Consider the following 12,925-nt stretch of genomic DNA (forward strand, 5'->3'; position numbering starts at 1 on the left):
CCTCCCTTAAATCTCTTCTGTATTTCTGCCTCCCTTTTACCCTCTTCCCCCAACTCTCTGAAGTTGGAACATAGCATGGAAAAGCAGCAGAAATCCTTATGATCCAAAAACTAATATATTATCTCTCTGTTCAGCCTTTTACCCTCAATCTGTTTTATGAAGACATAACTTGCCTTCTTCTCGCTCCCCCTCTCCTCCTCCACCTAATCATATAATCTAGTTGTCCCTCCATCCTTACCTCCACCCAGTTTCCATCCACTTCATGGAAGAGAACACAGAAGGGGTCCGACTTGGAGGCCACATCTCGGTCCAGCAGACTGGCTGCTGTGACGGACAGCTCCACCCGAGTGACACAATGCTGAGGCCCAACACTGCGCGTCTGGCCCTCAGTGGCTGAGCCTAGAGTGTAGGCCATGATCTGAGGTCACAACTAATCAGCCTGGAAGAAAAAAAAAAGAGATAAATAAGTAGAGGTATCTTAAGTTTCATACACACCTACACACCATCCCACACAGGCTGTCTCTTGGCTGACCTTGTGTGCCCCCTGAAATCTTACAACAGAATAGTATAAAACTTGGACCACTGATCAGTGCTAGAGAGAGATATAGCTTCGACAAGTAATAAAGTAAAGGCAGACAGGTGTTTCTTAATGTGAATATGTTTAATACATGAATGCAGATGTTTAATGAAATAAAGGGTTGTACAGCAATGCTAGCAACTCTGTGAGGGTGTGTAGCTGTGCTTTTAACTAGATGCTAACATCACCATGCTAAAATGTTCATGTTTTGCAGGTACAAATTGCAGCAAATTCTCACAATAAATGATTAGTCTGTTATTAGAATAGTTGGAAATTCATTTTCTTTTGCTCAACTAATTGATTAATCAACTAATACTTGCAGCTCTATAGCGGACAAATTAAAATCTGACCAAATGATGGCTCTTGATTTGAAAAGTTATGATCACAAATGTTTTTGCAATTCATCATGAAGGTAACGTGTCTGTACCAAATTAGAGTAGCTGAGACATTTCTCACAGAACCAAATATAACAACCCGGTAATGTTGCTAGAGGAAAACGCAGAGGATCACCAAAGACAGTGGGATATCATTTGGGAACCATTAATGTCTCTCATCTTGGTGGTGGTGCTCGATGAAAACTCACGGGATCTCCAAAATTAGTAGACTTCGTCAAGTGGGGAACATAAATCTGCACCAAATTACAAGCCAATCCAACAAATGGCTATTAGAGTCTGGACCAAAGGGGTGGACTGACAAACATCGCCATTAACAGTAGCTATACTGGTAGCACGGCTAAAAACCACAAAATTAAAACACAATACACAGAGTTAGACATAAATCAAACATTAAAAGTTGTTTATTACCAATATACCAACTCCACATTTATTAGGTGTGAAATGATTCTGAAACTGAGACCAAAACTGAGACACACACACACACTCGATTTAGTTCTAATTGTTTTTAATACCCTTAATAAGTGGTCAACACCATCCCACAGTATTTGCCAACGAATACATGGACATGATATAATTTGATGAGATTAAGATTTCTGTACATTAAGGGTTAGGGTTCTTACATAAATCTTAGCTTTACCGGTGCAAGTGTGTGTAACATGTGTCTTGTGTTCACAGCCGACAAGATCATAAATGAAGGGAAACATCACCAAAGGAAGAAAATAAGACTCCTGCTACACTCTGGGTGTGCACATCTGTTGCTAGGCGGAAGGTGCGTTCCTCCAGAGCAATCAGTAGTTTACAGGTAGATTATCATAAAAATAATGTTGCATAAGAGACCGTATGTATTTATAAGAAAAAATAAGAAAGAAATTACACACATAAGAAGAAAGTTACAATACATACCCTGTGGTTTTACAGCCCTTAGCAGACTAACGACTCTGTTTGGCGTGAAATAACCACTGAGTAAAAATTAAACACAGACATAAACACAAACAGACTGTGAGGCTTCGACCCTGGTGTAGGTCATGGCTGCCCTCCGGGAACACCAGCGTTATTCAGTATAAAACATAACGAAGCCCAAACACACACACACACACACACACACACACACACATATACACACTCATCACAGCCATCGCAAAACCACCAAAATGGTGAAGGAGTGGAAAACACATAAAATCGTGAAACCCACCTTGAGTGTGATGGAGACTATTTGTCCGAGCATGTTGTCAACGTGTGCTTCACAGTCATAACTTGTGTCGTATTTGAAATGATTTTCTACAAGTGTTAATGACAAACAAACAGCACAGCACCTTGTGTCCACAAAGGTGGCTTCGCTCTCAGAGCAGCATGTTAAAACGATGCCGTCTGTTGCTAAGATACTAACGTGTCATAACCAACGTGCTCCTCCCGTTCTGCTCCTGTGATGTCACACTGGTAGTGGTGATGCACTGAAAATAACAGTGCAATGTTTTCATTCATTTACTCAGCCATTCATAGGCGGTGAAAAGCTTGTTTTGACTGGCTGAAATATTTTTACTCATTCATTGTTCATGGACTCATTCATTGTCATTTACTCCTGCATTTAGTGATTAGAGAAACAATGCCAGTCCATAAAGGAGCAGATTTCAGTGAGATTAACTTGAATGATGGTTAAACTGCTAATTAAGACATGATGAAAGATCCTAAAATTAAAATGGCAGTGCAGAATAAAAAATAAAAAAATAAAAAGAATGAATGAATGAATGAAAACAAGATTTTTCAAGATAAACACTTAAAAATTGAAATACAAAATGCCTAAAATAAATAAAGACGCTTACAGAAATCACACATGATGCTATAACACACTGAGGCAGATGTTAAAGCAGGACATCCTGGGGAACTTGTCAAGACTGATAATCAGAGACACACAAACAAGGGGCGTTACCCAACTTTGACACTGCAGGTAGGAAAAACATAATTTGAATGTCATCCATAAACTGCTGATGCCATAACCTGCTGTACAATACACACTGGAAATGATCTCCTTCAGCTGTAAACTGCAGTAATAATCATGGACCTGCTCTTAAGACCCTGTTATCATGCCATTCTTTGTGTGTAAAAGAGTGCAGCAGCACTGCAATGAATGTTTCAATGCATTCAACTGTAAGCTGATACTATACAGTACATCAGGATGACACATTAACCAACCAAAAAACTACAGTGCAGCAGCTTCGTCCAGGTCTGTGGTCGCACTGATCCTGCTGAAGATGCTCACACGCCAATCACAATGCACATCCACAACTGAGTCACCTCTCTGCAGGAGGGCAGAGCAGGAGGACCTGACAGAGAGGGCAGGTTAAGTGTGACTGACTGACGAGCAAAAGCAGCACGGAAGCTGTTTCATCCGTGTTAACAGCAGAGTGAACTCTGCACACAGTCATTAGGTCTAATGACATGTCTCGTCTGCCAATAGAAATGAAGCGCAGACTGTAAACAGCAATCACTTAGAGATTTCTCAACTTAACATGAAAACGATGAAAACAGTGAAACAGTCCCTTCCATGCACATACACGTTATTCACCCTGCAAGCGAAGGTGTTCAGCAAAAAATGTCACATCCTTCCCACATCCTTCCTTAGTCCGCATTTAAGCGCTATAAAAAGCAGACCGACACATTTTGGCTGTAGTTTCATTTTAACAGCTGAGCGCGTCTCAGCATCCTCCTGACAGCTCCCAGCTCTCACCTGCTCACCCCTGCTCACCCCTGCACAGACCAGCACAACGCCAAAACTCAGGTCCCACTCACCGCAGTACACGACGTCCAACTTATTCACAGTTTCTCCAATTACTGCGCACAGTGAGGAGTGGAATAAAAATAGAACAAAAGCCACTTTCTTTCTTTCTTTCTTTCTTTCTTTCTTTTTTTTTTTTTTTTTTTTTTTTTACAAAAGAGTGAAAACTGAAGTTCCCGTTGCCATTTTTATCCCGAGTGTCCTGGAAGGCGCAACAGTGTGTGAACGTAAATCATCCTCGCAGCCAGCAGTGCGTTGCGCCCAGCGCCGAGCCGAGTCAAGCTGACGGGATTAACGTCAGACCGGAAGTACGGCGAGTTTTCGTACAAAATAAAAGCGTCACTGTGAAACAGAAGCAAAGCATTTCCGTTCCCAGTGTTTTATTCATTTTTTTTTTCATACCTCGCTATATTTGTGTGACTGACGTATCTCGTGTTGTTCTTTCTCATGTATCTCATGTTGTATATTTATTCAATATATTCAAAACTACAATAGCCTTCCGAATCTATAGTGTTAACGTAGTAATTTACATTTCATTGTGGAAAAAGTCCCACTGGCGCTCTCTTGTGGCTAACACCGCTACATCCATCACTTTTCAGCACTGGAAATTTAAACAAATTAATAAATAAAAAGAGGATTTATTCAAGGACTGTTCCAGAGTACAAAATGTGTGTACTTGAGTATTTAAATTTTTATACTTCACTAATTTTCTGAGATGAATATTGTAAGCCTCTTTACTCCACTACAATTATTAGTTGCTGTTATACAGTACATGAAACCACCTCACAGATATAAAATGTGTATAGTTAGCCCCACCAGAGCCAGCTTCAACATGAATATGCTGCTTACGTGTGAATGGGTCAGTAATATTAATCCAGTAGGAATAATACAGCAATAATGTAAGACAGTGGCTCACAGAGAGACAGGTCTGTAATTGTTGAGGCTGGCTGTTCAAGCACCTTTATTGAGAGTTACAAAAGCAGCCTCCCAGACTTTAGGAACTGCATTGGTTAAAACTGAAAGGTTAAAATGTATTTCATGAAGCGGACTGTGATTTGAGCAGCAAGCTGATCACACTTGAGATATTTTTGCTGAGGTAAACTTTTGCAGAATGCATTACTTGTGCTTGTGATGAAGTATATTTACATCATAGTATTTTTACTTTTACTTTAGTAAAGGATCTGAAGCCTTCCACCCCTGCACATTACCCACAACAATCATTAGTTTTCCTTGTGGATGATGATATACCACTTTATTCTAAAATGTGTTTTCACAACAGGCATTTTAAGTTGTCATAGTAGAAAAAGCACAGGTGATACTAATAATACTGCTGGCTCTGGTCTATTTGCGTGTCCCAGTGACCCACAACAGTGTGACAGTGACACGTTGTGGACAATACTGGAACTGAAGCAGCTACATGAATGTCAGCCATTATGATTGTTATCATTTACACCTGGGCTTTTACTACTGTGACATGTCAACATGTCTGCCGTGAAAAGGGCATAGTATTTTTGAGTTTGGGTGTTTCATTGTTTTAGATTTATTTAATCCAGATTCTGTACAACTGTTGTTACCATTAATCAGTAAAATATTAACAGGACCCAATATTAAATTTTGAAACATCAGGATCACTGTTTGTCGTGTTAAGTCCTGTTTATATGTGTCTGCAGAACCTCAACACAGGAAAGCAGCTGCACATTATTTGCACCACCAGTCTTCTCCACAAGAGAGTGCCTGCTGAGCATAAATGAATGGGAGTCATGTGACTGTGTTTGGCCAGAATTCATCACTAACATGCACAGCTGTCATATCAGCTGCTGCTGACAGACAACGACCTTGTTCATGCAAACATTCGTCTTTGACATAACAGACAGAAAGAAAATGAAAAAGATAGCAACTGATGGTGTAAAGTGTAAATAAAGGCCAAAACTCAAGCTAGTCTTTCTTTTTAATTCTGGATAGACATCTCAGTGCAAGTCAGAATGTACTAATGTCAAGGACAGGGTAAATTATTCCACATGAGAACTAAAAACTCAACCTGAACACAAATCTCCAAAGCAAAACTTTTAAGTTTTAACAGATAGGCTACCTCAGGGCTTCTTTTCTGAGCTAGTCTAAATCCAATGTCTCTGCAGAGACCGGAATAAAACTGGAAAAGCTGGATAACAAAACACAGAGGCATGGGAAAGGAAATAAGGTGCTCTAGTAGTTTCACAACTGACAGTATCATTATCAACACACTAATAGAAAAAGAAATATTAGTAGTGAGACCCAATCTGTAATATTACAGGCTGTGGCATCTCATCTACAAGTCACTAATGTAAAAACTGAAACTGAGCTTGCATTAAAGCTTTATAAATAACTCAAAAAAGGACAATTCCTATCCATGATGACAGCAGAAATAAATATGCAAATTGGACAGAGGTCACAAACCTTAAATGACCATAAGAGCAGAGGACAGAGAGGGGGTCCTCCCTTCCAACTCTTCCACTGTAATTCATGTAGTATTGTGTTTTCACCTATGTGGCCTCTAATTATTGTAAACAATTATAGTGCAAAGTGACTCAATGTATGAGAGTCTGCTTAAATAAAATAATCAAGGAATGCTTTATATCATGGCCTCTAGTTTCACAGCAGTGTGGGTCACCAACAGTTCCTGGTCAGAAACACTCAACTCATCTTCAAAATAAAATGTTTCTCCTACAACCTCTAATTAGCATCTTAAATATCAAGTGGTCTATTTCACCAAAAGCATTTTTGTGTGCATACTAATTAACAAATAGCCAGAACTGACCTTATGTGGATTACATTACTCATCTGGGATGTAAAGACGATGTTTTCACAAAAAGGAAAAACACCAGAAATACATCTGATAAACTTTATAGCCCTCTGGTTCATTTTGTGTATGTTTAATGTTGGCTAGTGATTAAATTATTTCCCGTAAGGTCATTTTTAATGTTTCTTTTAACATCTTAAAATATTCCCAAAATAACTTGTTGTTTCTGTGGTTCATCTTACATCAGTATTGTATTTTTACGTCTTGACTTCATCCAACTTTACCTTAATGTATCATATTATAACGTAACATGCATCCTGTCCAGAGGCTGCACTGATAACAGAATACATTTGTCTATTCCAGTTGTCTGTCGCAGGTGGTGATGAATTATTTAAGGCTTAATACTCAGGTATAACATCATATTCATAACACACCCACGTCATGATACCAAGTGTGAACCATCAAAAAAGGACCAGAGTCGACTGATTGTGTCAGTGTACTGCTGTGAAATGAGGCCAATGAGTGCATAGTCATACATTTAAACACTCCTAAAAATAGACACTTCATTTTCTTGGCAAACTACTCCAGTGTACATTCATACCTCAACACAATGTTCTCTAGAGCAATTCTTAAGATTACAAAAATCAAGAGATGTTATCTCTTATGTATACACTACACTGTACACACCACATAGTGGTCTTTTCATAGTTCATACCATCAGAGACAACAGCTGCTGCTGCTGATCGCTGTTCATGCTTTTTGGTGAATAATCTGCAGGGAAAACAATGTGTGATTGAATTTGTGGCAAGAGCAATACTGTACTGCAGCAGTGATTCTCGTCTGCAGATGTTGATGAAGGGGAACACTACTCCTGAGAACCACTGCCACTGTCTAGCGACAAAGATCACATTAGGTGAATGAGAAATTCAGCCTCCTGTCCCTCAGACTCAGCCTCTGGGCGTCGCTGGAAGACACTTTGTTCCTCCACAGCCTGAAAAGCACAGTGGTGGGAAATTTAACTTTCTCTTTAAGAATATTTTTAATATCCAAATGTAGGCTTTAACATTACAAGCTGTGGTAAAGCTATCCACTGTGGTATCAGGTGCCTGTATGCACCAAACCTTGTCTGAGAGACACTGTGAGAGAACATTTACCTGATGAGCTGAAGAGCAGGACACAACTGTAAGGCTCTGACCAGGGCCTCCACTCCAGCAACACTCACATTGTTGGACTCCAGACTAGGAGACATAAACACATTATGCTCATGTATCAGTGTGGGAACAAGGATCCCAAGGGAGAACATAAAATTCAAATTAAACAAAAAATTAAAACTAAAGATATTTGGAAAAACTAACATTGGTTAAGTGTGTTTTAACAAACTCACTCTATTCTGGTCATCCTCTGACAGAAAGGCAAAACTCGGGCCAGCTCCAGCGCCACGTCATCACCACAATTATTCCATCCCAGACTAGAGTGAGAGAGAGAGAGACAGGAAGTGAGACGGAGAGAGAGAGTGAGAGAGAGAGAGAGAGATAGGAAGTGAGACGGAGAGAGAGAGTGAGAGTGACAGAGAGAGAGAGAGAGAGAGAGAGAGAGAGAGAGAGAGAGCCAAATAAACTATTAGCCTTTAGATCAGGTCTGACAGATATGACACACAAACTAGAAACTGCTTAATATTTTTGACCATGACTAAAGGGCCGTTCTACACCGCGAATAATAACTATAAAGATCACTATAAATATATTGTTTAAAAATCCCAAGAAACCCCAAAAATATCTAAAAAATAACTATAACAATAATGACAGTGGTGATAAATTTCAGAACGATTTGCTGAAACTTTGACAGCCAATCAAAATACATCTGAATTTACCGAGGTATTAACTCCTGTGTGAACCGTGGCCCTCAGGAATGCAAAAGTGTATTTGTTCCACACAGAAAGGTGGATTAGTAAAATGACCTTTGAACATATTTTTTATCAGCAATACAATGTGAAATTAACAGCATCTCTCTATCTCCTCGCCTTTGTGGTGCTGAACCTCTCAGCTGTTTTCTAATTTATTCACATTCACACTAATAAGAATGATGATTAATCAAAGTTAAATCAAGTGCTTAACAATGTTGTATCTGCAATTTCTTCTTTTAGGGTATGAGAAACAATAATATTTGTGGATTACTCATATTGTATATTTTGTTTCAGGGCATCCTTCCTCTGAATGGCCTTCCCTGTATAAATAAAGGTTTAATTTAGGCTAATTGATGGTATAGGAAACACTTAAAGCTCAAAGTCATCAATACTCACTTAAGTGCTCTGATACTGCTCATGACTGTCTACAGAGCAGTATCATTCATCAGTGTGGATTATTATTGTTACAGTTGTTATTGTTATCTTTTCTGGTGTAGAGTTTTCAAGATGACATACAATTACAATGACTTGTATTACTGTGCTACCATTTTCTTGTATGACAATTTTTAATCTTACCCCACATCCTGTATGAGAGGACAGTGGGCCAGACTGGCAGCCACAGCACACAGCTTCGGAGTCCCAACAGAGGTCAATCTAAAAGACCATACAGGACAAAGCAACAATCAGTGAAGCCGGCCATTAGTGCTGGGATTCAAACAGCATCAGAAGGAGCTAATGAGTCTTACTGAATCTTGGTGAGGTTCTTCATGCACATTATTGCTTTAGACAGACTCTCTGACCCTTCATGTCCAATATTGTTCTCTGAAATTCTGGAAAAGAGACAGACACTCATAAAGAACACAAACCTCAGGAAAACTGTGTCTAATATAATAATTGTCAAAAACAAATTTGAATGTGTGCTGTGTGTGTGTGTATGTGTGTGTGTGTTACCTACTCTAACACAGTGATGTGTTTCATTAATGGTAGGACAAGGGCCATCCTGGCAGCAGTGAGATCACCAAGACGGTTGCTGCACAGACTGGAAGAAGCACAAAAGATGTTTTCAGTCTTTACTGGAAGAAACATGCAAAAGGTAAGATTTTTCATGTCTGTTCTTCTCTTTAACCAAAATACATCTGACACAGTTTGGGGGACTTTAAGTGTGTACATGTGTGATATATGTATAACAAAATAGCAGGATAAAAAGATGTTTATTGGACCAAAATTCTATATAGTTTTTTTAACCATGCTTACAAGCAGTGCACATGATCCACAGATCCACAGCCAAACACTGCACTTTATAAAGTTTTCATTTATTTGACTAAAGACCATTTACAGGAATGAGCCACATATATAAAAATGTGATATCATGTCCTTACTAGAGCTCCTGCAGATGACTACAGCTGATCAGAGCCTCCAGAAGCTTGTCTCCTGATTGGTCGCTGATAAGGTTCTTTGAGAGCCTGGAGGATGGACATACACAGACACAAATAATAATAAATATAAAATAAGTAGTTTGATATTCTTTTATGAAAGCCTTGGTAGTTGAAAAATAGAAGTAATTTGAAAAACATTCTTTGAAAATGACATTAAAGCCACTCTGCTACTGTCTTCTCAGAGACTACCACTGGGTGGTGCCAAATGCAAAAATGCCAAATGCCAAAAATGTTCAAATTTTACACATAAAAAAAACATGTAATGAATAAATAAATGCAGCAATGGCATTGGTCCCTGAGACACGAGACCTTTTGAAGCTGTCAGTCTAACTCTTGGAGGAGAAGAACCTGCTGCCAAATGGGAACAGCTGGTCCCCATAAAGAAGGTGGCGACTGTCCAATAAAACGGCCGGTATGTTTTGAGTAACTGTCACTACACACCAGGATGATCAAGCAGAGGCCAAGCCTATGATTTATTAGATGCAACTTAACTATACTCTTCAGGTTACAGTAAAAATGCCAAAGGATAGGGCCCCATACAGAAATGTAATATATATGACATACATGTCCCTATATTAGTATCATATGTATACATCCTCTGGAAATATAGATATATGTTTATAATATATATGAAAAACCCATAAAAGTTATATATGTACATATATTAAAAGTATCGATATAATGAATATTCATATGGCATAACATTTTATTTAGTCTATTAAATTTATATATATTATTACAGAAAAAAATATATAAGCGAAACTGTATATGCTTCTTTTTCTTATTAATTTCTCATCAATTTTAAACATGTCTATCTTCCCATTCTGGGAGATTGGTCTCAATAATATCAACACATATTGACAGGCTTTGGGATGGCTATATGTCTATATATATATATATATATATATATATATATATATATATATATATATTTATGTAATATATGTCTACAATATAAGCATATATACATAAACATACATGTTTGTATGGGATAGGCATATATATTAATAAATGAAATTGTTATAATAGGTTTCATATATTATTTTTACATGTATGTTTATGTACATATATTTGATATATGGAAATTCAATATATTTACATATATTACATTTGTGTGATTCATTGGTTTCATGTGGAAATAGACAGCTTTTATGTTTGGCACCAATATCATGTCTTGTGTCTAGCAGATAAGGATCTAAGAAACTAATGATCTGCTGGCTTATTACATGATGGATGATGTGGTTTGTGGAAAATAAAGTGGAGAGACATATGACATATGACATATGACCAGCCTACCTGATCCTCCGGAGCTCTGTCCAGATAGGAAGGAGTCTGGTTAGCTGCTCTACTCCTCCATCAGCCATTCTCCAGCCCTCCAACCTGAAACAACATCCAACATCACTGATGACAACTTTACTTTAAAGACAGACTTAAAAGAGGTTAGTCAGATTGGTTTATGTTCCAGACTTTCTGTATGTGTGAAAAACTCACTCAATCTCCTCCATTCGTGTCAGTCCTTCCATAGCAGCCAGAAGTTCCAACACAATGTCTGCCTCTGATGGTCCCACCACAGTGTCACTCTTATTTAGCCTGACATACACACAGTCCACATAAAAAAGGTTAAATGTACTGTTCAAACAAGCAATCAGGCCTATAGGAAACAGTCAAGACATGAAGATTAGTAGTACTTTAAAAAAATCATCATATCATCTGAGCCTGATTTATGCCCATGCAAATATGATATTTATTCATGTACTGCACAGACGCTGACATTTTGTGTCCTGTGTTGTGATCCTGCAGTTCGTCAGTGAGAAAGACTTTACAGCTTAGCACTATGAGAGGACATGGAATGATACATTTCCCTTGAGGGGGGGGGGGTCACAATTGTAGGATCAGACCCAATTCATTTATGATGAGGTTCATGCGGAGCTGATGACATGTTGGAATGACGAACTGCAGCAACAGTGGCTGCAATGTGAGCAGTGAAGCCGTGGCTTTGGCAGCGACACTCTAAGCTCCTGCATGACATCTTAAATAGACCAGATTTTTAGAGTGGCGTTGTACATGTCTGGATAAAATGTGTCAGTGTGACTGCAGCATTAACATTAGAGACATCTGCCTGAAATAACTCTGCAGGCTCAAGTTACTTTTTAAAATAAATACTTAAAACTACGTGGTGAGTGGCTGCAGGAGGTCACATTTTACTTGGTAAGCCTTCAAAATAAGGTCAGCTTTGAGATTATGAATACATTTTTCTAACTAGAATTACTTCCTCGTGGTTGTATGCCTCTGCCAACCAGCCAAGTTGCAGGAAATATGGTCACAATCTCTCCTTCCTGAGTTACAGTGTTTTTGCTGAACATTATGATCTCACCACTTCTCATCAGTTCATAATTTTATCCTATTAGACATTTTTAAGGCCAAAAATGTGTTTTGTGAGGTCACCATGACCTTGACCTTTGACCACCAACATCTATTCAGTTCATGCCTGAATCCAAGTGAATGTGTGTACCATGTTGGTGCTGTGTTTCTTACCTGAGACTGCGTATCGCATGGATACTCCTCAGTGCTTGTGCCAGACGCACTATGCTGTTTTCATCCAGTTGCACAGAGTCCAGACTTAAGATGCACACACAAATACACACACACACTACTTCAGGATCTACTCCTTCTGTACTCAGACATTTTTATACATGATCATTCATATGCATGTGTGTGTGTGTGTGCCTGTGTCTCACCAAAGGCCCTCCAGACCAACACACTGTCCAAGTGCTTCGACGAGCTGCAGCCCTCCAGCCGCTGACCATACACAATGAGACAGACTAGAAAAGACAAGTTAAATGTTCATTTACTGTATGAAACACTAGCATTAGTGTTCATTTTATACAGCACAACATTTGAGTTACACATGACAATAACTTCCATGTTACAACATCTGTAGTGAACGTTAAAGGCTTACTTGAGCGACCGTAAACATGGAAATATTCTGGTCATAGTCTGAGCTGCTGTGTCGCTAATCACATGATGTGAGAGACTGGCAGGAAGACAGGGGAAGAAAAATGATT

At 38.8% G+C, this 12,925-nt stretch overlaps 2 protein-coding genes across 3 annotated transcripts in view; both read right to left on the reverse strand.

Annotated features, from left to right (window-relative positions):
* cpne2 (copine II) overlaps window positions 1–4,015 on the reverse strand; it is a 37,847-nt gene extending 33,832 nt beyond the window's left edge. Inside the window, exons 1-2 of the mRNA XM_071457535.1 lie at window positions 3,760–4,015; window positions 239–439 (exon numbers count right to left, since the gene is read on the reverse strand). Coding sequence (XP_071313636.1) covers window positions 239–415 — 177 coding nt within the window. The 5' untranslated portion in view covers window positions 416–439; window positions 3,760–4,015. The remainder of the gene's footprint in view (window positions 1–238; window positions 440–3,759) is intronic.
* Window positions 4,016–5,675: 1,660 nt separating this feature from the next.
* Window positions 5,676–12,925, reverse strand: part of nlrc5 (NLR family, CARD domain containing 5) — a 37,233-nt gene continuing 29,983 nt past the window's right edge. For both annotated transcript variants that reach the window (XM_071457621.1, XM_071457612.1), the window contains 12 exons: window positions 12,820–12,894; window positions 12,599–12,682; window positions 12,396–12,479; window positions 11,352–11,450; window positions 11,157–11,240; window positions 9,804–9,887; window positions 9,380–9,463; window positions 9,171–9,254; window positions 9,001–9,078; window positions 7,906–7,989; window positions 7,676–7,759; window positions 5,676–7,512 (listed from right to left, as the gene is read on the reverse strand). In XM_071457621.1, the coding sequence (XP_071313722.1) occupies window positions 7,431–7,512; window positions 7,676–7,759; window positions 7,906–7,989; window positions 9,001–9,078; window positions 9,171–9,254; window positions 9,380–9,463; window positions 9,804–9,887; window positions 11,157–11,240; window positions 11,352–11,450; window positions 12,396–12,479; window positions 12,599–12,682; window positions 12,820–12,894 (1,006 nt within the window). In that variant the 3' untranslated portion in view covers window positions 5,676–7,430. The remainder of the gene's footprint in view (window positions 7,513–7,675; window positions 7,760–7,905; window positions 7,990–9,000; window positions 9,079–9,170; window positions 9,255–9,379; window positions 9,464–9,803; window positions 9,888–11,156; window positions 11,241–11,351; window positions 11,451–12,395; window positions 12,480–12,598; window positions 12,683–12,819; window positions 12,895–12,925) is intronic.

Source organism: Trachinotus anak, unplaced genomic scaffold, assembly GCF_046630095.1.
Source record: "Trachinotus anak isolate AG129_WGS33_773 ecotype Australia unplaced genomic scaffold, CSIRO_AGI_Tana_v1 ptg000002l, whole genome shotgun sequence".
Lineage (NCBI taxonomy): Eukaryota > Metazoa > Chordata > Actinopteri > Carangiformes > Carangidae > Trachinotus > Trachinotus anak.